Source organism: Helianthus annuus, chromosome 17 (assembly GCF_002127325.2).
Source record: "Helianthus annuus cultivar XRQ/B chromosome 17, HanXRQr2.0-SUNRISE, whole genome shotgun sequence".
NCBI lineage: Eukaryota > Viridiplantae > Streptophyta > Magnoliopsida > Asterales > Asteraceae > Helianthus > Helianthus annuus.
The window spans coordinates 153,693,007-153,718,040 of NC_035449.2; the positions used below are offsets into that span (position 1 = coordinate 153,693,007).

Consider the following 25,034-nt stretch of genomic DNA (forward strand, 5'->3'; position numbering starts at 1 on the left):
TGTTGTTTGAGTATGCCAAATCGAAGTTGTTGTCCTTTCGGGAGCAATGCGATGTCAAGGGAGAGAGGAACCTGAAGAATCTTCTGGCTTCAGCAGGTGCAGGAGAGATTGTAGACCAGGCGCAAGCTCTTGGGCTCTATAAGCCCCGTGGGGTTACCCCAGAACCATTCGCCGGAGGGGGTGGTCGACGAGGATGTGCTAAGAAGAAAAGAGCAGATGGGGATAAGGATCTTCAACAATGATGCAACACCAGGCCCTTTTCCGCGGTCTTTTGCATTAAGGAGAAGTATTAAGACGGTTTTAATATGATTTTGGTATGATTTGGGACTACACCGTGTAAAACTAAAGATTTAATATGATTTCTTTCAAGAAAAAGTTTTAAATACAATAGTCCTTAACATGCGATGCGTATGATATTAAATACGCATGCTATAAAATTCAAATCCTAATCACGCATGAACAATATATAACATGCGTGATTAGGGTTTACTCCATGCGTGATTTTCTGATTTGTTCATGCGTGATTATATGGTTTTGTTCATACGTGATTAGGGTTTGAATTGTATAACATGCTTGATTTAATATCGTACGCATCGCACGTTAAGGACTATTGTACGTTAACCTTCCGTTTCTTTCAAAAAGGCACAAGTTCGCCATTGTATTTCTTTCCTCGTCAAGTCTTCACTCATTGTCTTCATGCTCTAACAACAGCTACGTCTATCACCACTCAAAGCGGTCGGAAAACAACTGCACTAGGTAATGATGAGGGATCAAACTCAAAGAAAACGACAATTATTGATGAAAACAACTCCAGTAGTTCCACCCCTACCTGTTCCATATAATTATACTACTAACCTACCTTATACTAAATGGGTTCTTTATCCATTTGTGTCGTCGGGGTTATTTACTGTCGCATTATTTGGTAGCACTTTCATATGAGAGTATGAGACAGTAAAATTATATATCTTATAAAAATAATAATACTAACTAGTTTCATCATCAAAATCATCAAAAACACACATAAAAATAACATAAATTGCTTGAAATTGACACAAAAAGTCAACATCAAAAAACAAATATCAAAAACCCCTGAGGCGCACGCAACCTTTTTAGCGCCTCGGCTCCTTTGAGGCGCACGTACAACAGAAACCCCCTGAGGCGCGCCTCAGAATCGGTTTTTGGGGTTTCGCCTTGAGGCGCGCCTCGCCTCAACCGTTTTTTAAAACCATGCTCCATATAACCTCATGAATTCATTTTGTCCGTACATCTGAATTACTAGTCTAATAAATCCCTTCTCTAAAAACAACACATTCGTTACTCGACATTTTAGCGAACAAACAAACACCACCATGTCAACCCCCGACCCAATTCATACTATAGATTGAACTTGCCCAACCCACCCATCTTGGCATCTCTTTAAGAACCTTCAACATGAAATGCAAACGGCTCACGGTCATGGAAAACATATTCGTCAAGCGTTACTCGTTTTTAAAGTACAACTTTCATATCACGTATTTATGTGTCACAAGACAAAACGCATAAAATAAAAATATAAAAGGAGAACACATCCTTGAACAGCAGTCAGCAATTTGTGCATTATCTGTCCTTAAAGCTCGTCATCGATAACATGCAGCAACACACTCAAACATCATATTCTTGGAGCTGCAACAAAAACAAGTAAACCAAATATTAATAACTAGGGGTATCAATCAACCGTGTAGGGTTAGCAGGCTGACAGAACAAACTGAGGAACCCAAACACAGCTCAAATTTTATTCGTGTCAAAAACATCAACCCTATCTAGCTATACTTACAATTATGTAACCTGAACACGACCTGTTTAACCCGTTTATCTAAGTCAAACAGGTTGAGGGTTTGACATGTTGTAAACGTGTTAAAACAGTTATAAGAGTGAATTTCAAGGACGGTCCTTTATCTTTATACCCATTTTCAGGCGCTGTCCTTTATGTTTTCATATCATACACGTTTTGTCCTTTAGGCCTAGCCCAGTTAGTTTTTTTCAGTTAAATTTGGTCATGTGCTTTGCACATGAGGGCATTTTTGTCAATTCAAAGGTTGCAGAAGCTTTGAGCTGTAAATCTGCCGTTGAACTTACCTTTGAATTGACAAAAATGCCCTCATGTGCAAAGTATATGACTAAATTTAACTGAAAAAACTAACTGGGTTAGGCCTAAAGGACAAAACGTGTATGATATGAAAACATAAAGGACAAAACTCGTCAATTTTGAACATAAAGGACAGCGCCTGAAATTGGGTATAAAGATAAAGGACAATCCTTGAAATTCACTCCAGTTATAACTAAATTGAAAAATTAAGTGTTCAGAAAATTGTATGCAAGAATTTAAAAGAGTGATTAGCGTACCTCCACCCATTGTTGCTTCTGGCAATCTTTCAATGGAGTACTTGTGCTGAGTGATATACATAATTGGTACCCCAGGTATCTGATTACATAAATATTGATCCAAAATAAATCTAGAGTAAATCATGTAAAACTTGAGATAAAAAAAAAGAGAGAGAGATAAGATTTGTTGAAATGAAACGTACCTTGCGAATCCTACGCTTCAAATCTCTATCACAAGTTGCTACCATATAACACTTATGCTGTTTCAACGAAAAAACTTATGAGATTCAGTAAAAAACACGCGACGATTTTGACAATTTTATTAATGTAAAACAAGAAAATAATTACCTGAGTAACTCTTTCAACTATGCAGTCATCAGCGTAAGTCCCTTTGTGAGTGCACGGAAGCCTTTCAAATCTAGGATCCTTAGCAATTCTGTTTTGAGCAATAAAACAACAATAAAGAAAACATGTATTCGCAAGACGTTTTAAAGATCTACGTTCATTTTCTGAAATAAAAAATATGACTTTCGTGATTCCTTTGAAGTACAACGTACATACAAAACTAATCGTATCTAATAACGCTCTCAGCAGAACTATATTTTTTACTTGATGGGTGAGCAGAAAAACTTGAGACCGTCAAACGGAGTTCGGCCAATAACTTAAGGAAGTCACGACGAGATAAGTTACCTCAAAGCAACACGATATTTTTGACCAAGTTTCTCGAGTTCAGCCATCACACAATCCGTAATGCATGGAGTGCCTGTAGGAAAATAATATTGGACCGAAATTAAATAAAAGAAAAGCTGAAATATCATGAAATTCCTATGTTACCTAACTTTGTTTAATATTTCAATTCTTACATTTGGCTAATGCACCAAAAGAATAGAGTAAAAACTTCGTTGATTCTTAATCTATAACGATAGCTTAACATAAAGAATAGAGTAAAAACTTACATTTTGCATATAAACAGTCCATCATTCCTTTCTCCAAGTCCAGCTACACCAAATATTAGAAACATTTATCATAATGTCCAAATAAATAAATAAATAAAATCATACAAAAATTTCAGAAGCATCTTTCTTTTAAACAACTTCCAAAGAGTTCTATGAAAAAAAACAGGTTGTTCGTGTCAAAGACATCAACCCTAACCCAACCCGGAAACTTTTAAAAGCGTTAACCTAAATGTGACACGTGTAACCCATTTATCTAAAGAATAAAGATTCAGGTAAACAGGTCATAAAAGGTTGGAAGGCAATTAACAGGCTGTGATAAATAAATTAAATGGGCAGCGTAGTCAAGCGTTTTCCGGCGCCATAACCCACCATAACGCCCGGGCACACCGTCCCCGGGGCGCTATGGCTTCGAATTGTTCTAGCGCGTGATGGACATAATGGTTGGAACACATTTGCCTCTCTCACTCACACACACACACACATATATATACATACATATATAACCCCACATCTACATGACACCCCACTACACACTCAAGTTATATAACCCCCCATAACCCCCTTTTCATACAACATTTGGGCTATAAGCCCCCATGAGGGGTTAAGACTACACATGGCCTAAACCCGATTCGCGGTCTGACTGGTCATGTTCAGTTAAAAGATTTAAGCAAGTTAACCCGAACACGACGACACGTGATATAAGACCCAAAACCTAACTAATTTCATGTAATTGAGACAACTAGAAAACCCAAATAACATAAAGCAAAACTCACTTTATTTTGAATGGAGAAATTGATGAAATTGGTATCAACCAACACTCGATAAGGAGGTCCTAAAGCTGTATTGTACGTGAAGAACAGAGCAGAGGAAACATAAGGCCTGCAAATCACAATTCATACTTCAAATCATGATAAATATACACAGACACAGACATATGGATTATTAACTTACACGTTTCTGGGGAGATTCTCCTTCGTTAAATCTTTTTTATTAGGGTTCAAAACCTCTTCTTTATGTCTGAAAAAAACAGATGATTTATGAGGTGAAAATGTTGATAACTGATGAATTGAAAGAGGGAAAGAGATTTGTTACTGTTTGATTGCTTTATGAGAGACCAATTTCTTCATTACTGCGAATTTAGGACCCTTCTTTGATCTCCCCATCTCTGTGTGTCTGTCTGTAACAGAGATTATGTTATTCGGGACTTATAAACCCTAAAACCCTGATGTGTGAAATAAACCGGTTCGCCCCTGACCGTCCTTTTTTTAACAACAACAACAACAACCATACCCAGTAAATCCCACAAATAGCAAAGCTACTTATAAGGTCTGGGGAGGGTGGGATGTAGACAGACCTTGCCTCTATCCCTATGGATAGAGAGAGAGACCCTCGGCTCCAAAACAAACATCATACCAACACACCAAGTCAAAGAACATAGCAATAAGAAGTCAGCAATATAATGTAAATCATGTATAATATCAATACAATATAATAACATCATACCAATACCAAGAAAGTTATCAGAGTCACACAATATAATGTAAATCATGTATAATATCATACAACATTTGGGCATGAACACAGGAATGCAATAACCGGTAAGGTCACTTAAAGAATAAGAAAACCTACGTCCCTAAAATACACCTAGGACCTTACTGCAATATCCCCTAAAAGTCCTTTTTTTTAAGCCGTCCTTTTTTAAGTCCTTACTGCAACATTTGGGCATGACCGTCCTTTTTTTAAGCCGATGTGAAAAGCTAAGGGGCTGTTTGGTAAATCTGAATAGTTAAGTACTGAACTAGTAAGATGTTTGAACTATTAAGTGCTGAACCAATAAGTGGTCTAAACCATTAAGAGTCAGTATAATATTTAATCGTTCAGAGGAAAATGTCTGACCAATTCAGATTGGAGGTCTTAACCATTCAGACTCAATATAATGCTTAATCATTCAAAGACACATGTCTGAACTAGGGATGCTAAACGGGTCGTGTTGGCGGGTTCAACCCGACCCGAACCCGAAAATCGTGCCATATATATGAACCCAAACCCGACCGGAATATTTGCATACTGACACGAACCTGGCTTGTTCAACCCGAATTTTTGATTTTTTTTCCACCAAATTAATATATTAAAATTAACATACTGCAAAAAACACAAATTTATATAATAAAATTACATTAAAATCATAAAAATTTATGTCAACTTCCATTTTAAGTTATATTTATAGCATAAAATACACACCCAATTTAATTTGTGACATAAAACATATTTTAAAAATATAATATAATAGAAATGGGTTAAACGGGTCAACCCGCCAACACGACTGGGTTGACCCGAACCTGGCCCGTTTAGCTAAATGGGTTCGCGGGTTCAACCTGAGACTGACCCGAACCCGTTTAGACTAAACCCAAACCCACAAATTTCGTGTTAGGTTTGTGTCGTGTTTTCAGGTCGTGTCAGAAATTCCCACCCCTAGTCTGAACCATTCAGACATCTGCTCGTGAAACAAACAATCTAAACCATTAAGGGGCTGTTTGTTTTTCCATAGAAGAGCTTTCTGGCCTCTTATGTCTGCATAGCGCAGACCACGCGCAGACATTTGGATTTGCAGACTGTTTGTTTTTTCGAAGACATTTCATTAAAAAACCTATGTGCGCCCTCTTTTTGGTGCAGTCGTGGGTTCTCCTCTTCTGACATCTTCTAACCTCTGCCCTCATATCAAAACACACTTCTTTCTCCTCAGCCCCAAACCCTATCACCTCTCCACCCCTTCTCCTCACCAGCCACCACTCTCCCACCTGCCACCACCCTCCCACCGTCTGCCACCCTCCTACCGTCGCCGCCACGGTGCAATTTGCCGAGAAACAACCGTCGCACACCAGTAGCACCGAGATCAGTGGTCACCTCATTGAGTTCCTCTTTGCCTCACAAGTCGCCTCAATTTCATCACTACTTTGGGCGGTTACGTCGCTCGATTCACATTCGCAGGTTTTATCTAGGGTTTAAAAAGAAGTCGATCAAGATTTAGGATGATTCGGTTTGGGTAAAACAGGTTTCGGTGTAGAGTAGAGTGGGCATCGGTTAACTTGACTTCGATCGAATTGGTGGTAGTGACTATCACACCTAAGAATCGCCTAAATTTAAATATGTGAAAACCTCATTCTTGAACAATAAACTGGTACATATTTGGCATGGTTCTCGAACCTTGTTTAGAGATTTTCGCTGGTATTGACCTAGATTTGGACAGAGATGGGTGTTTGTGGTCAAAATCAATAATAAATTGATAAGCGAGAATATAATAAGATAGATGAATGTATGTGTTTTATTAATAATCAATAATCACAGATTCTCTCATACATACACTCGGTTTAGCCCCAATCCAAACAGTCTTTTTTGTTTGTTATGGATTGATATGATTCAGCAGTTTGTAGAAGTAAAAAAACAAACAATCTTCTTCTTGCAGACTGCAGAGATTTGGTCCACCTCTTCTGCTAAAGATGTCTCCAGATGTGGTCCGCAGACTACAGAGGTTTTACCTCTGAAAAAACAAACAGCACCTAAATGTTGGACCAGTAAGAGATCTGAACCACTAAGAGCCTTATTAAGAGGTAAACAAACAGCCCCTAATATTAATACAGAGTAAACTACAATTTGGGTCTTGTGTCCTTGAGGTAAACCCTAAATGACATGTTTAATCCATATTTCCTAAAATTAAACACGTTAGTCGTTGTAATTACAGATCAAGAAATCAAGCAGCTCAAACGTAGTCGCATTTCAAGTGTCAAAGTACGCTGGGAAACTCAGCGTGGACCATAATTTACTTGGAAACATGTAGATCAAATAAAAGTCAAATATCCGCATCTTTTCCTAGAGTCTTCCTCTTAAAGAAACTTAGGGGAGACTGTAATATCAGTAATTTTTGTTACTTTGTGATCTTGTTTTGTGTTTCATATTTTGTAATCGTTGACGTTTAGATCAATAAAAAAATCGTTTAGAAATTTTACATACTTACAAATGCTTATATTTACAAAAATGTGCCTAATTATTTAGTTTCTAGCATAAAATATCAATTATATCAACTTCAGGGGCTAAACTGAAAATTTGATACTTTCACCTTTCCTGCGCATAGCGGAGGAACATCTTGTGCCTCCTGCATGGTGCGGAGGCTCACAATTAACCTTTTGACTTTGTACTCCCACGTGCGTCATGGACGAACCACCTCTCCCTCCGTGCGACGCACGGAAGAACCCAATTTCAGCTATGTCGTCCCAGCTAAGGGATTTCGCCGTTTTCAACCTTTTGACCTCAAATTTAACCAATTTACTTGATTTTAACCACCATTATTTACTTTAAACATTTACCTAACATCTAACCTCCGTAATTAACCATAATCCATCCCTTTTTAACCACCAACCACCTCTAATTAATACCTCAACCACATTTGGGCGGTCAAAACATTTCAAATTGACCCGCCCAAAACTCTAACCCTACATAATCATTCTATAATTTGGAACCTCCATTTCATTCTTTTCATTTTCCACTACATTTCCCCTCTACTCTCAAGCTCGATTCCTCTCTGCATTTCACGAAATTTGCAAATAAAAAACAGAAGGTTTGACTCGAGTTTCTGAGCTTAATACTTAGTCTTTAAACCTCATTCTTCTTGCATATGGTTGTATTCAATCCAGTAAACAAGACTCTTCTGAGGGTTTTGACATCCCTATTGGAATCCTTTCCAACCTTGCAAAAGAATGGGATTGGATCTTGTTCTTGTTCATGTTTATGTATTTTCATTTACCCTTTACCAAACCAAAGTGATAACCTAGTTCAATGATTGCCACTTTGTGTTAATGTTGGGTGTGAGTAGGAGGTCATGGGTTCAAACCCCACTCCCTGCATTATTTTTATTCTTTTTGCTATTTCTCATGTGCAATCATACTAACCACTTAACTACTCATGGATAGCCCATCTAACTAATAAAATATACCTTATACTATAATGTTCTATCTTATTAAAGTATTAGTTTAGCTTAACCATATATATATATATATATTGGAGGGTTCAAATGAGAAGTAATGATTATATGTAGGATATATGTAGTAAAATTTTGATATGTGTAGGTTTTGTAGATTATATGTAGGATAATTAATGATTAGTTGACTAACTAATTAAAGAGTAAAAAAATTAATGATATGAGTTATAAATGAAATAGTATTTACTAATATGCCCTTTCTTCTTTTTATTCTCACATTAAATTTATTCTCAAATGAACTTTCCCCTATATATATATATATATATATATATATATATATATATATATATATATATATATATAGTGGAGGGTTCAAATGAGAACAAATCTTTTGTAAGAATAAAAAATAACAATCTTCAACCAATAAAAATGATTTCTTTTACTTCATTTAATTTTTGTATTTAATATAGGTTTAAGGGTATATTGGTAAAATTAGATAGATCATTAATTGTTAGTCTTCCTTTTTATTAGCTAACTAAATTAAAATTGTAACTTATTTTAAAAAAAAATATATTTTTTCAAAGAAGAAAAAAAATATTTTAAAGTGTAGGATAAAGTATCAGGTGTGTAGGATGAATTACGAGTTGTGTAGGATAAATTTCAGTATGTGTAGGATAAATTTCAAAAACGTGTAGGATAAATTTTGATGTGTCTAGGCAAAAATTTTAGTGTGTAGGATGATAGTCTTTATGACTAACTAACTAGTCAAAAATAATAATAAATGAGATGAGAGAAAAACTATTTAATGTTTTACAATTGTACCCTTTGTTCTTTTTCTTCTCAAATTAATTTTCTTCTCAAATGAACCTCCCCTATATATATATATATATATATATATATATAGTGATGTGATTGTTAAAAATTCTTATAAATCATAAAAACCATTTTTGACCACCACACATATAAATAACATCCAAATAAATACCAAATATTTACCTCAGATTTATATTTTATATAGTATTTGTTGCAAGCAAATACCTTAGGTTTTATAACCTTGCATATACACTAAGATAACCTTTGAGTTTTAAATAGTTCTATGCTTATTTTTAGTTGTTTTCATACATAACCCACTTTGGGATAATCTTTAAGTAAATAATACTTTTAAGATTAACACCCAATATCAATTATTAAATTACTTCCCATAACCGTAGTCGATTTCCTAATAAATCGACCACATGGAAAATAAACTTCTAAGTTCTCCAATACTTCGAATGTTATTATCCAACACGTTATGATGCGTTTTTTTCCATTTAAAGTTAGTTTTACTCTTACGTCTAGATCCAATCTAAGACTCGTATATTAGTTTTTCCATTTATTCATTTATTCTTTCATCCATATACTTATACATGTGTACATTTTATCTTTTTAGGCTAGTCTTCCCTTATTCATCTTACTTATTACACTTGTTCGCAACTTCTCTTGGTTCATCTTCGCAAAACCGTGAGTATACGTGATCCCTTTTTACTTTATGCACTATTTGGAACTGAAAACATGCAACTCTATAAATTACACTATAAATTGCACAACATTTATACAGATACATATCCACATACATGTTCAATAATACTATATGCTTATGTGCTACATACTTGTTACAATTATTCCTATGTATATTCATTAACCTTGCAAGCCGCCCTTGACATGTATAGCGCTATAGGCCGCTAAGTTTAATTTAACCCTTGCGAGGGAGATTCATGGTCATTGTTAAGTTACACTTTGACCTAGCCTTCGATGCTATGGTGCACAGATTGTCTTACATATTAGGTTTGAATTATGCCTTTTGTACAATGCATGTTACATATTTGCCATAATAGTTATTTGACATGTGGATTATGCTCTTTGTTAAAAAGAAGAACGGTTCCTTCCGAATGTGCATTGACTATCGTGAGCTCAAGAAACTCACAGTCAAGAATCGTTATCATTTGCCCTGTATTGATGAGTTCTTTGATCAACTCCAAGGTGCAACTTGTTTCTCCAAGATTAACCTTCGTTCCGGCTACCATCAATTTCGCGTACACGAGGATGACATACCAAAAACTGCCTTTCGTACTCGGTGTGGACATTATGAATTCATGGTTATGCCATTCGAATTAACCAACGCACCCGCGATCTTCTTGGATCTTATGAACCATGTGTGTAAACCATACCTTGACAATTCGTCATTGTTTTCATCGACGACATCCTCATCTACTCGAAATCCAAATCCGACCACGAGGAACACTTTCGCTTGAACTTTGATATTTTATGAAAAGAACAACTATATGCCAAATTCTACAAGGGTGAATTTGGCTAAGAAAAAGTTCAATTCTTAGGACACATTGTTAATGAGAAGGGAATCCACATGGATCCAGCCAAAATTGTAGTTGTCCAAAATTGGATTGCTCCAAAGTCTCCTATCGAAGTTCGCTCATTCCTCGGACTAGCGAGCTATTATCCTCGCTTCTTTTCCGATTTTTCCAAAATCGTCGTTCCTCTTACATCTGTGACTCAAAAGGGAAAAACCTACGTTTGGGGCCTTAAGCAAGAGGAAGCTTAAACTCTTAAGCATATGCTTTGCAACGCTCCAATCCTAGCCCTTCCTGATGGTAATGATGGCTTTTTTTATCTATTGTGATGCCTCTAATCAAGGTCCCGGTTGCGTTCTCATGTAACGAAACAAGATTATAAAATATGCATCAAGGCAACTTAAGATTCATGAGAAGAATTTAACTACCCACGATCTTGAACTTGGTGCGGTCATTTTCACACTCAAGATTTAGAGACACTACCTTTATGGTACTAAATATGTGGAACACGTGGCTGCTAAGAAAGGTAAACTATTTCATTTGGATAGCGGTAATCGACATTGTTTTGGTCAAAAATCAAACTAAGGATGGTGTAACCAAATCTGATTTTGTGAGGTAGTGTGCTTAAATGATAGATAATTGAATGATCAATGAATGAAAGGTAAATGACGGTGAACACAAGAATTTGTACGAGGAAAAAGCCCTGGATCTTTAGAAGATCTCTGGCATAAAAAATCAGTTGCTTAAGGTGATTCACATTTGGAGTCAGATGGAGTAGGTGGCTTAGATTCTGCTATTGTTGGTTCTGATTCAACTATTTTAAATGACTCCTCACTAGATTCAATAGATTCAACTAATTCTGAGGTTTCACAATTAGTCATTTCTGAAGCATCACATGGAGAGTCAGATGAATTAGTTGATTCAGATTATTTGCTAGATTCAAATTCTTTGATGAACTTAGCCAAATTGTTCATCATAGCAAATAGCAAACTGAAGATTGGTCGATTTAGTTTGAGACTCTTCCTTTTTATTTTGCAATTCAGATGGTTTTTGAGAAATTGTTGATTCAATATTATCTAACACTTGAAAATGCTTATCAACATCAGCATTTTTCTCAAAACTTAGAGTCTCGGTGTGTTTTGAAGTATCAACAGGTTTAATAAATGTTTTCTTGAAGGCCTGTTTTTCTAAAATAATTTCAGTTTTATCGCGCCTTGTGATTTTTAATTTCTTTGGCTTGACAGACTCGACCTTCATATCCCTCAGTTGCCCATATTCCATTTCAGGAAAGTTGGCTATCTCCTCATCAGTCATGGGAATTGAGGTGTAATTGTGATTGTATGGTGGAGGTATGCATACGAATCCCAATCCCTTATTCCTCACATCCTTTTTACTGAATTTGAACTGTTGATTAATCATTTTTTCAACTTTCTCACTAGACACGTCAAACTTTTTAAAATTAAACTCTGTCTTTTCAAAAGTTGAATTTAAATTATCAAGATCAACAGTTAATTGTTTAGACAATTTCTTGAAGTGGAGATGTCTACATCGCTCCTCACTCAGATCGTTATGCAACTTACGGATATCACGCTTCTGCGCCTCCATCATATCCTTGTATCCATTTATTTTCTTTTTAGTTTCATAATCATTAGATTTGGAAAATCTAAGTTGCATAACGAGCGAGTCTGCCTGCTCTTTGTACCTACTAAGTTTTTCCCTACAAGTAGGAGTACAACATATATTGTCTACACATACCTCAGTAGAAGACATTTTTAAGATTTGATCAGCCGGAAATGTGATCCCCTGGAATTTAAGTTTTACGGAGTTTAACTCTTAAAACCGTCGCCGCACACTAGTATAAGAACCACACACTTCCTTGTTCGACCGTACACTGCCCAATCAAACCGTACACTAGCTGAACACTTGCTCAAATCACACACTCGAAAACCTGTCAAAAATATTTTTACCAAACATTTTCAAATAGCGTTTGTTTAACATTATCATTTGCTCAGTTTTGCCACAACGCGCGACGTGGATAAAACTTAGTTAGAGTTAAATGCCAATTTAGTCTCTTGTTGGCTTGGACATTTTGCAAGTTTAGTCAAAAAGTTTCATTTTTCTGTCTGTGGGTCCAAAAAGGTTTCACCTTTGCCATTTTAGTCTACTGGGTTAACTTCATCCATCTTTTATGTTAACGAGAATGACAATTTGGTCATTTTATATGTAATTTTGTTAACTAGAAGGGCAATTCGCTCATATAAAATGTCAGAATTTCCCAGTGGTTAAAATGGCAACGGTGAAACATTTTTTGGACCCACAGGCAAAAAATAAACTTTTGGACTAAAATGACAATAGTGAAATATTTTTGGACACACGGACAAAAAATGAAACTTTTCGACTAAATGATGAAAATCAGAGGACTAAAATGATAAGTTAACTCCTCTTATCATATAATAGATATTTAGGGTGGAGATACAATAGGAAGTTTATTTTGCTAGGAAGGCTAGGAAGTGATCTCGACCATCCATTTAGTTAATCAAGGGCTAAGATTAAATCAGGGAAATTGAAGGAAAGAAAAGAGGGGCGTGAGTTTGTTTAGGGGCATTCTAGTCAATCCAAGCCAATAGTTTCTCTCTCCTCCAATTTCCCCCTCCATTTTTTAAACGTTAATAACTCTTTCATACGACATTATTTTTTTATAAAAATTGCACCAAAAAACGAGCGTTTTTTTATCTTTAAAACGAGTATACTATTGCTATATTTTCAAAAAAAAAAATTAAAATCCAGTTGCGTAAAACGCAATAGAAAAACCCCCAGTTACGTAAAACGCAATGAAAAAAAACCCCTAAAAAATGACATTTTTCTAAAACGCAATGCACCAAAAACACAAAGAAATGACTTATTTGTAAAATGCAATGGCCAGAAAACACAAAGAAATGTCTTATTTCTAAAACGCAATAGCCTAAAAACTCAAAAGAAAATGTACTTTCTAAAACGCAATGGACTAAAAACACATAAAAATGTGTTTTACCTAAAACGCAATGCACCAAAAACACATACAAATGTCTTATTTCTAAAACGCAATGGCCAGAAAACACTTAAAATGTCTGTTTTCTAAAACGCAATGGACTGAAAACACATAAAAAAGTATTTTACCTAAAACGTAATGCACCAAAAACACAAAAAAATGTCTTATTTGTAAAACGCAATGGCCAGAAAACACTTAAAAATGACTCGTTCTAAAACGCAATTGCCTAAAAAACAAAAGAAAAGTGTTTTATGTAAAACGCAATGGACTGAAAACACCTAAAAAAGTGTTTTACCTAAAACACTTCAAGAATGTGTTTTTCTAAAACGCAATGGCCAATGTAAAACTGTTCTGTGAATTGTCTGTGCTGTGAACTGTCTGAACCAATGCAGTTTCCAAAGGCAATTTACAGAAAATTAATTTTTCTGATTCATTTTTATTACAGCAATTTAATCGAAAAAACCCCAGCCAGGGGCTCTGATGTGTGTTGGTGTGTATATAATTTAGATATATAATTAAGCCCTTTTTACACCTTTAGCCAAGTTTTAAATTTATAAAACACGATATTCACTAACACTAAACACACATATGGGCAAGTGCACCCATCGTGGACGTAGTATAGTGTTGGTAAGATACCGAGGTCGTCCAAGGACACAAGAGCTTTTAATACCGGTTTATCCTCAACGTCTAATCAAATAAAAAAGTGAGAAAAATGTTTTTAAACTAAGAAAATAAAAACTAACTAAATGCTGAAAAATAAAATAAAAATAAAAACAGATAGACAAGATGAATCACTTGGCTCCGACTCGTGTATTAGTATAACCTTTGATTATTTTCGCACTTTTGCACTTGTTTAAGAGATTATCTTAGTTATTGTAGTAGGCCCCTCTTTTGAAGGCGACGTTACCCTCAACCCAGTAGTTTGAGTCAGCAAGGATACAATCCTAAAAGATTGGATTATTGGAAGATAATGAATTAAGTTATTAATGCAAATTATGGTAGGCCCCGCTTTTGGCGGTGACGTTACCCTCGGCTAAGTAGTCTGAGTCAGCAGGGATACAGTCCTAAATAGCCGGGTTATAGTATTAATAGTAGTTAACTTATGAGGGGGTCAAAGAGTTTGGATCCCCGCCATCCAATACCTATGGGTATTGAAGGAGATCCTACTAAATTTGACCCAGGTCCCTTGCAGGACCTCTAAACGCTGAACAAGGGCAAGACCCTTACCAAACCGTTCCCTTAACCCCCGACCAGGTAGCCAACATACCTCCATATAGACCGTGGAGATATGAATGGTGAAAATCTTTTATTTTATATAAACAGTAAAATAATGCCAAGACACCACGGACAAACGATAAGGAAAGATCACCTTCAACATAAGCAACTAGTTATTAAAGTCATTAATACAAAACCAAATAAAAAGTGCAAAAGATTAAAAATAAAAAGTATTATACTAAACACTTGTCTTCACCAAGTGATGTAAGAGACTTAGGCAAACATGGCCTTGATTATCAAGAACTCTTACTATCAATCTTGGATCCCGAGACGACTCACACACTCTACGATGGACAATGGATGATGGTGGTGGATGATGGTGTTATGGTGGTGGTGGCTGGTGGATGAAGTGTGAGAGAGGTGGTGTGCCAAGGGATGAGATGGAATGAAACCAAGCACTCCTATTTATAGGCTGAACAGAAGGCTGGGCACGGCCCCGTGTCCGCTGGACACGCCCCCGTGCCCGTCTGACACTCTCTCTCCTCATTAATTGTAATTCGCAATTACAATTAATGCGCATGCTGTACTTTCACCACGCCCCCGTGCTCACTGGACACGGCCCCGTGGTGGGCAACAGAAGCTTCTACAAGTTTGTCTTTTCTGCTGCTTCTTGGGCACGGCCCCGTGCTGGCTGAGCACGGGGCGTGTTCAGGCTTCTGTTTTCTCTTCTTTGCTTTGGAGGATGCCGTTGAGGGTTCGGGCAGTCTACTTTTATTCCTTTTCTTGTATTTATGCTAGAATTAGTTGTCTTTTTGCTTCTTTTGTGAATTTAAGCTCATTTCATCCTGATAAAACAAAAGGAAGACAAAAACACTCTTTTTCCAACATTAGTACTTAAAAAGGGTTAGTTTTATGCCTTAATTGATGTAATTTATATGTTGCATTTTACACACATCAAATACCCCCACACTTGAACTTTTGTTTGTCCTCAAGCAAAACTCTTTTAAATGTGGCTTTCACTCCCAAATGGAATGGGTAGAAGAGAAGGTTTTCGGCTTGTCATAGAGTGTCGGGAATCCAAGATCTTTTTGGGTTTTATTTTTATTTATTTACAATCCTATTCGTTATGATTTATTAGAACGTTTCATAGGATAAATTACTTATTTGGGCATAACATGCCTTTTTTAAAATTTTATTTATATACAAGTTCACATACCTCACATGATAAATCACTCAACACTCGGCCGAAGGTGTATTTTTTTAGTGAATCACTCGAGAGCGGCATGGAACTTACGTCTTCCATAGGCTTGCCAAGCAAGAAAAATTGTTACATAAAAGAACGAGCTTGCGAAAAACCGAGCTTGTTACTAAAATAAGGGGTGAAAAATAAAAAGGGTTTTTTGGTGGGTAAAAAGGGTTTAGGGTAAAGAAACGAAAGGTTTAGGCTCAAAGGGGTTAACTAGGGGGATTTTGGGTAAGTGGTAAAAAAAATGAAAAATAATGGTGTAGAAAGAAAAATTGTTAGTCCTAATGCCTCCATCATTTACTTACTTGGGTTTAAGTTGGTAAGGACTGGGAATGAATCGTCGTGGCAAGTTCTAGAGTTTGTAAGAATCAAGCGGCTATTCACACAAGAAACGAAAAATGAGCATTTAGTCTAAAGATGTAAATTTGTATGCTCAATAAAGGCTTAAAACTCACTTTTGTGGGAATGGGTTTTTTAACGTGATCAAGTATATATAATCAAATTTTAACTAGGCTTGTTATGCCGTTTCATAATTTTCTTATGTTGGTTCTTGTTATCACGACGCTCTCGGTTGTAAATTTTATAAAAATATAACCTTAGTAATCTTGTGATTCCCAACTTAAACTTTAGACAAGTAAGAAAAAATGAAAATTTTTGAAAAAATTTGGGGTGTTTAGCGGTTCCAATAGAGTTTTGTGTAAGGCTTGTTGTTAGGACTTGCAAAATTTCAAAGTGTTAGCTTCCCCCCACACTTAAATTACACATTGTCCTCAATGTGTCCCAAAAATGAATTTTTAGGTTGATTGGATGTGTAATGTGGTGTTAAAAAGCAAAGATTTATGTTACTGGCAGTCTGGACACGGCCCCGTGGGGACCGGACCTGGCCCCGTGTTCAGGTGCCAGTAACAGAAATTAAAGAAATGAGACAGAAGCCTGGACACGGGGGCGTGTCTGGTGGACACGGCCCGTGTCCAGTTACCTGAACTGGGCGTTTTTCTGCAGGTGGCTCAGCACGGGGCCGTGTTGGTTGAGCACGGCCCGTGTTGAGCCTTCTGTGATGGAGATTTATGTCGGGTTGCTCCGTTCTTTGTGCATGGGGCCATTTTTCTCGTTCCCTTTTTCATCCATCACGAGTGTGTTTTATTTCTGCAAATTAAAACTAAAAGATTAAACTAAACTAAGGATAGTTCCGCGGAATGCCTCCGTGGTGCGCCACGTTTATAAGGGTCCTTGGCTAGACCCAATGCGAGGTTATATGTTTTCTGAGTGGGATGCTTGGCGTTCCATGTTGCACCGTCGGAGAGCAGCATCCAAGCTCGAATCAATAACCTTCATGTAGTTGACCGGGTCGTCGTCCTCTATTCTCTTCCCAACTCCGAATTTTACTTCATCATCCCTATACCTCAAGGTGAGCGTTCCGTCATTCATATCTACCACCGCTTGGGCGGTGGCAAGAAAGGGTCTTCCTAGTATGAGGGGGACCTCGGTGTCTTCCTCCATATCGAGTATGACAAAGTCGGCTGGATAGACGAATCTGCTTACCTTTACCAAGACATTTTCGATGACACCTTGTGGAAATTTGACGGAGCGATCAGCGAGTTGTATGCTCATTTTTGTAGGACTCGTGGTTCCCAAGCCGAGTCGTTTAAACATTGATGATGGCATGAGGTTAATGCTAGCCCCAAGGTCGGCTAGGGCATTACGAACGGGGGATTCCCCTATTGAGCAAGGAATCGTGAAGCTTCCGGGATCGATTTTCTTTTGGGGAAGTTTATTGAGTACGAGGGCAGAGCATTCTTCGCCTAAATTGACTAATTGCAAATTTTCAATTTTCTTTTTATGCGTAAGGAAGTCCCTCATGAATTTAGAGTATTTGGGCATTTGGGTTAGGACCTCGATAAAAGGAATATTGACATGCAATTGCTTTAATAGACTTTCGAACTTTGCGAATTGCTCATTGGTCTTTTGACGAATTAACCTACCTGGGTACGGAACTCGAGGAGCTTTGGTAGGCTCTGGTGACGGAGGGGAGTTCTTCTCCTGCAGAGGTGTGGGTACTGTTTCTTCTGTTGGCGGTGCGCTTCTGCAGGCCCTACGGTGCGGTTTCGTAGTGTGATGAGGTGAACTTGCGCTTTTGGGTTTGTTTCGGTATTGCTAGGTAATGCGCCTTGCGGTCTCTCGGCAAAATTTTGAGCTATTTGATTTAATTGTTTTTCTATGTTTTGAATACTAGCTTGTTGATTTCTAAAATTTGATTCTAATTGTAGAAATCTTTCCGAGTTTTTCTTTTCAGTGTCGGAGATGAGGCGAGATACAGTATCTTCAAGCCTTTCTCGTCCACTTTGTTGTTGAGTGAAATTTTGTGACTCATTTCTTGGTTGTTGAAAGTTTGTTCGTTGGGTTTGTTGGTTACTACTATTGCCGGGTTCTCTCCAACCAAGGTTTGGGTGGTTTCGCCATCCTTAGTTGTAAGTTCCCGTTGGGGGACCCGACGGCCTAGGTCTATTATCAATGTAGTTTACCATTTCTTGTTGATCGTCCGTTTCTTTCATACATCTCCAATTTTCGTGTGACCCACCACACCCTTCACAAGCCATAACCGAGACTGTTTTTGTCATTTCCAATTTTTTTTATTTTTGAAGAAAGGGCCTCGATTTGGGCTTGTAAAGAAGTGCTTTCATCGACCTTATGGGCGCCCGGGGCAATGGATTTATTCCCCCGGGGGGTGTGCCATTGAAAATTGGTCTGAGCAATTTCCTCAATTTGATTATATATTTCGTGCGGGCGTCGATTACCTAAAAGTCCCCCGGAGCTAGAATCAAGTGTCTGCCTTGTGTGTGGTAACAATCCATTATAGAAAGTGGATACTTGTTGCCATATCGCAAGGCCGTGATGTGGACACTTGCGTAATAACTCCTTGAACCTTTCCCAAGTTTCATATAAGGATTCCCCGTCCTCTTGTGAATATGTATTAATTTCAGTCATTAATTTAGCAGTTTTAGCGGGAGGGAAATACTTATATAGAAATTTTTGGGCTAGTTCATCCCAGGTGTTTACCGATCCAGCTGAGAGGGCGTTGAGCCAAGCTTTCGCTCGGTCTTTTAGTGAGAAAGGAAACATACGGAGGCGGATGGCGTCATTTGATGCTCCGTTGATCCGAAAGGTATCACATATTTCTAAGAAATTAGTGATATGTAGATGGGGATCCTCGTCCAAAAGCCCATGGAAGGTTGCGGAGTTTTGGAGCATTTGTATCAAATGCGGCCGAAGTTCGAAGTTATTAGCTTCAACATTCGGAGCATTGATAGCGGCGCCTAGGTTACCTACGGTGGGTCGTAGAGAATCCATGAGGGTACGTTGGTCCGCCATTGGAGGTGGATCACCCGAAACCTTCCCTTGGTTTTTAGCTTTTAATGTTTTTCTGAGAAAGCGTTCGGGTTCTTCTAGAGGTTCTTTTATGTCCTTATTAGAACTGGAGCTCATACACTATGTAAGATTGGCGTCGGGTTCCAAGTCCTGCAATAAAAACAGAAAAGAATGCTGGTCAGAAGGTTCACCACGGCCCCGTGTTCAGCGAACACGGCCCGTGGTCGGAGTTACAGTTAATGTTTTCCAGACCCCAGTTACTGGAAGTTGGACACGGCCCCGTGTTGCACTGACACGGCCCCGTGGTCAGCCTTTTGTAACTTGGAAAACTAAAAACTGCCAGTAACGATGCTGGGCACGGCCCGTGTCCGACCAGGCATGGCCCGTGCTGAGCTCTGCAGAAGCTGAAAACTAAGAAAATCCTAAAAATTAAAAAGAAAAATAAAAAATATGATTAGGCCGTTGATTCCTAACTTTCTTAAAATCCTTGTGTCCCCGGCAACGGCGCCAAAAACTTGATGTGTGTTGGTGTGTATATAATTTAGATATATAATTAAGCCCTTTTTACACCTTTAGCCAAGTTTTAAATTTATAAAACACGATATTCACTAACACTAAACACACATATGGGCAAGTGCACCCATCGTGGACGTAGTATAGTGTTGGTAAGATACCGAGGCCGTCCAAGGACACAAGAGCTTTTAATACCGGTTTATCCTCAACGTCTAATCAAATCAAAAAGTGAGAAAAATGTTTTTAAACTAAGAAAATAAAAACTAACTAAATGCTGAAAAATAAAATAAAAATAAAAACAGATAGACAAGATGAATCACTTGGCTCCGACTCGTGTATTAGTATAACCTTTGATTATTTTCGCACTTTTGCACTTTTTTAAAAGATTATCTAAGTTATTGTAGTAGGCCCCTCTTTTGAAGGCGACGTTACCCTCAACCAGTAGTTTGAGTCAGCAAGGATACAATCCTAAAGGGTTGGATTATTGGAAGATAATGAATTAAGTTATTAATGCAAATTATGGTAGGCCCCGCTTTTGGCGGTGACGTTACCCTCGGCTAAGTAGTCTGAGTCAGCAGGGATACAGTCCTAAATAGCCGGGTTATAGTATTAATAGTAGTTAACTTATGAGGGGGTCAAAGAGTTTGGATCCCCGCCATCCAATACCTATGGGTATTGAAGGAGATCCTACTAAATTTGACCCAGGTCCCTTGCAGGACCTCTAAACGCTGAACAAGGGCAAGACCCTTACCAAACCGTTCCCTTAAGCCCCGACCAGGTAGCCAACATACCTCCATATAGACCGTGGAGATATGAATGGTGAAAATCTTTTATTTTATATAGACAGTAAAATAATGCCAAGACACCACGGACAAACGATAAGGAAAGATCACCTTTAACGTAAGCAACTAGTTATTAAAGTCATTAATACAAAACCAAATAAAAAGTGCAAAAGATTAAAAATAAAAAGTATTATACTAAACACTTGTCTTCACCAAGTGATGTAAGAGACTTAGGCAAACATGGCCTTGATTGTCAAGAACTCTTACTATCAATCTTGGATCCCGAGACGACTCACACACTCTACGATGGACAATGGATGATGGTGGTGGATGATGGTGTTATGGTGGTGGTGGCTGGTGGATGAAGTGTGAGAGAGGTGGTGTGCCAAGGGATGAGATGGAATGAAACCAAGCACTCCTATTTATAGGCTGAACAGAAGGCTGGGCACGGCCCCGTGTCCGCTGGACACGCCCCCGTGCCCGTCTGACACTCTCTCTCCTCATTAATTGTAATTCGCAATTACAATTAATGCGCCTGCTGTACTTTCACCACGCCCCCGTGCTCACTGGACACGGCCCCGTGGTGGGCAATAGAAGCTTCTACAAGTTTGTCTTTTCTGCTGCTTCTTGGGCACGGCCCCGTGCTGGCTGAGCACGGGGCGTGTTCAGGCTTCTGTTTTCTCTTCTTTGCTTTGGAGGATGTCGTTGAGGGTTCGGGCAGTCTACTTTTATTCCTTTTCTTGTATTTATGCTAGAATTAGTTGTCTTTTTGCTTCTTTTGTGAATTTGAGCTCATTTCATCCTGAAAATACAAAAGGAAGACAAAAACACTCTTTTTCCAACATTAGTACTTAAAAAGGGTTAGTTTTATGCCTTAATTGATGTAATTTATATGTTGCATTTTACACACATCAGGCTCTGCCCCTTGGACCCCGCCAGGGGCTGCCGCCCCTGGGACCCCGCTACCAGGGGCGCTGCCCCCGGACTCCCGCCAAGATCGTAAAACGCAATGACTAAATCAAAAATCCAGATCGTAAAAATGAAATTAAAGAATTTCTTACATGGATCGAAGTGATTTCTTCAACAATTGACGAATTTTTTGAATGATTGAAACACTTATCAGCCCTCGAATCGAACGGATCGAGTGATTATCTTCAAAATCGCCCGAAAAAACGAGTTTTTGTATGAAATTAAACTGGGTTTTTCTTCAAAAAAGCTGAAGAACATGTTTATCGGGGGTTTGAATCATTGATTGGTGTTGAAAATCGCATTATAATGTAGTGATTATTGAGATAAAAAGTGAAGAAATGGTTGAAGATGGTGGGTTTTGAAAATGGTGGGTTTTAAAAATGGTGGGTTTTGAAGTTACTGGGTTTTGAAAAGGAAGAAGAAAGGGTTGGATTGACTAAAATACCCTTTTTCTTTATTTTAAATGTTGTCACATGTCCTAATCCTATTGCTTCCTACACTTCCTAGCCAAAATAAACATTCTATTTGATCTTTTCCCTAGATATTTATTTATTTGGTGAAATGAATATTAATATTATTACTAGATTGTTGTCATGGACCGCGCGTTGCGGCGGTGACGCCTTAATTGTTTAAATTTAGCGTATTGGAGCACGTTATGTGAAGCGTTAACCATATGAAAACGCGTGTTTTAGCCTATTCGATCTAAAGCATTATTGTTACAAAAGAAACGGAATCGAACCCGAGTTGGTATGTTTAGTGAGCGTTTCACCTAACTACTACACCACCCTTATCTTTGCATCAAGACTAAGCGACGTCAAAACGTACAACTCGAATTTATATCATTGAAGGAAAACATATTATATTTGATCTGACTCGTTTCTGAACATTGTTTACGTCAAAACATAGACTACCAGAAAACGTATGCAAAAATAAGTATGAAAACATATTATATTTGACCAGACTATTTTTCGGAAAAAAAACTATGATACGTGAATTTATATCGATTATGTTGAAACATGAATATATACCGACACGTACATTTAAACTTCAAGACGCAGACCATCTGAAAATGTACATAAAAATAAGCATGAAATGTGAATTTACATCGACACGTACATAAAAATAATTACTTTCCGAAAATAGTTTTTTTTTGTTTTAAGCTAAATAATGAAAATACGTGGGTAAATTTAAAAGGTTAGAACTCAAGGGGTAAAAATATCAATTTCAAAAGTTTAAGGGTTGTTTTGTGAAGTTCTAAAGTTTTTTTTAGGACAATTTATTTTTACCATTTATTATTATAAACAAACTCAATAAGATTACAAATTAATGGCAGGTAGACGAGTAACAAGCTGCGCCGCTACCCCTTTTTGAATAGCAAACCCTACCCTGCTAAACACAAAATTCTGCCCCTTAACATATGCAGTGTTACTGCTTACCACCTGTTGAACCCGCTTTAGGAATCGCACCGCGTCAGGGGCGAGAGCGCCAAATGTATCAAAAGCGAACGGGACGAACACGTGTTGATTCGCGATGCAAGCTTTTTCGTGTTTAGCTACTTTGCCCGCCTCTGCTTTAGTTATCGCCTGTCCCGTCACAAACCTGTGATCCCTTAGCCCAACGAGGGGGGGGGGGAGACACCTGTCAAATCGACCTTTGTTTTGTCTTTTTCAAAGATGTCAAGTTCCAAGCTGGGGAAACCCTACCTTTGTTTTGTCTTTTTCAAAGATGTCAAGTTCCAAGCTGGGAAACCGCACCGACCTTTGTTTTTAAGTTGTAGGTAATTTGGATATATATCTCGGTTTCCTCCGTTTGGCAACCCTAATCCGTAATGGTCGTCTATCTCTCGGCGATTTTGAATCGTTCAGCCCTAATCGTCATCCGGATATCATTTAGGTATGTGTGTCCATTGCTGTTTGATTTACTTTCAAGTCTTATTTTGTGTGGTATTGCTATTAGGGCTTGTATTAGTTTTGTTTTGTTTTGTCGTATTGATTTCTTTCGATTATATGTATACTAGTCTAAGATCCCGTGTGTTACACGGGTGGTCTCACAATAAATTTTATTATTTAATAGTGTTGACATAAACACGCAAACTTTTAAATGAAATCAACGTTCCATTACTAAGGACCAAATCTGCAAAATACCAATTTGGTATTTCACTAACTCGCTTATTACCCGCATAACCCGGTATTTTATAGTAACCTATGGTATTAGTTTGGTTTGGTATAGTACCATGTGGATATAACAACCGAAAGTGCAACTTCGAATATTAAAGTCGTGATATTCCAAAAAAAAGGATATCGACATGTCTGATTAATCAATCTAGAACCATACAAACGGTATCGTTAACAATTCCATTCTACGTACTTAATTACATCGTTTTTGCTCGTTACGTTATCGGCGCTCACTATAGCAATTTAATATTTAATAAAAGATATTTAAAATTAAACTTACTGAATGCAACACAATGTGTGATAATATGCCAAACACGATTGTAATGAAACACAAATCTTTTAACACAATCTAGCTAGTGAGACCACAAACCAACAATTATAATTCGCAAGCAACATGAAACGGGTCCCACATATCTTGATTTATATGTAAAGATATAATAAAAACTTTATTAGGATGATATAACCCTCCACAATTATATTACCTTAATGAACATCAACATAAATAACTGGAACCCGTTTGCAACCTGAATCCAAAGTGTATCGAATCGCAAGACCCGCATTGTATAGGAAGCAATAACATCAACTTGTGAAGCACCGTATACCTTTACAAAAAAAACATATAGTTAAAAATGTGTATATACCTTTTTATAACTGAAGTTACAATCATATATATTAGGTAACAATAATAAAAAAGAACTTACCATCTCCATTTAAAAGAACAATTAAAAAAAAGTTTTTATATCAAATATGATCATTCTAGGCTATAGATTTGTGTACTACCCTATTTGAATGATGAAAACAATTTAATTCATAAATCTGAATAATGCCAATTGCTTCAGCAATGATAACAGTACCTCTTGGCTCAAAGGAACATGATTGCTATCTAAAATAACCCTGTAGATCAACCTGCATATTAACAACATAAAAAATCAACTTTTATCTAACAAATGAACAAAGCGGCAAATCATTTCATTAAAAAGGTCGGATATTGCGAAGAAACAATATTTATTAACATATATGATACGCGAATTATAATTTTAAAATGTAGAAAAAGAAGTAATTCAGATCAGTATAAACCCCCATTTTGACCCATTAAATACCTAATGA

At 37.4% G+C, this 25,034-nt stretch overlaps 1 protein-coding gene and 1 non-coding gene across 2 annotated transcripts; one reads left to right on the top strand and one right to left on the bottom strand.

Annotated features, from left to right (window-relative positions):
• Positions 1 to 1,432: 1,432 nt before the first annotated feature.
• On the bottom strand, positions 1,433 to 4,562 carry LOC110922126 (rRNA-processing protein FCF1 homolog). The gene is made up of 9 exons (XM_022166452.2): positions 4,410 to 4,562; positions 4,269 to 4,334; positions 4,091 to 4,196; positions 3,318 to 3,360; positions 3,052 to 3,124; positions 2,710 to 2,797; positions 2,565 to 2,621; positions 2,383 to 2,461; positions 1,433 to 1,662 (listed from the first exon to the last, which is right to left on the bottom strand). Exons 1-9 carry the CDS (start codon positions 4,478 to 4,480, stop codon positions 1,649 to 1,651), a joined length of 597 nt encoding a protein of 198 aa, XP_022022144.1. The 5' UTR covers positions 4,481 to 4,562; the 3' UTR covers positions 1,433 to 1,648.
• A 14,445-nt stretch (positions 4,563 to 19,007) lies between these two features.
• On the top strand, positions 19,008 to 19,114 carry LOC118489392. The gene has a single exon (XR_004887411.1). It is a non-coding gene; the product is annotated as a small nucleolar RNA R71 (small nucleolar RNA).
• Positions 19,115 to 25,034: the final 5,920 nt, after the last annotated feature.

Bases quoted from the DNA above. Each gene is read 5' to 3' on its own strand.
- LOC110922126 (XM_022166452.2), bottom strand. From the start codon at position 4,480: ATGGGGAGATCAAAGAAGGGTCCTAAATTCGCAGTAATGAAGAAATTG. The intron at 4,335-4,409 runs GTAACAAATCTC...TGTTTTTTTCAG, and splicing joins TCTCATAAAGCAATCAAACA to ACATAAAGAAGAGGTTTTGA. The intron at 2,462-2,564 runs GTACGTTTCATT...TTATGTAATCAG, and splicing joins TGAAGCGTAGGATTCGCAAG to ATACCTGGGGTACCAATTAT.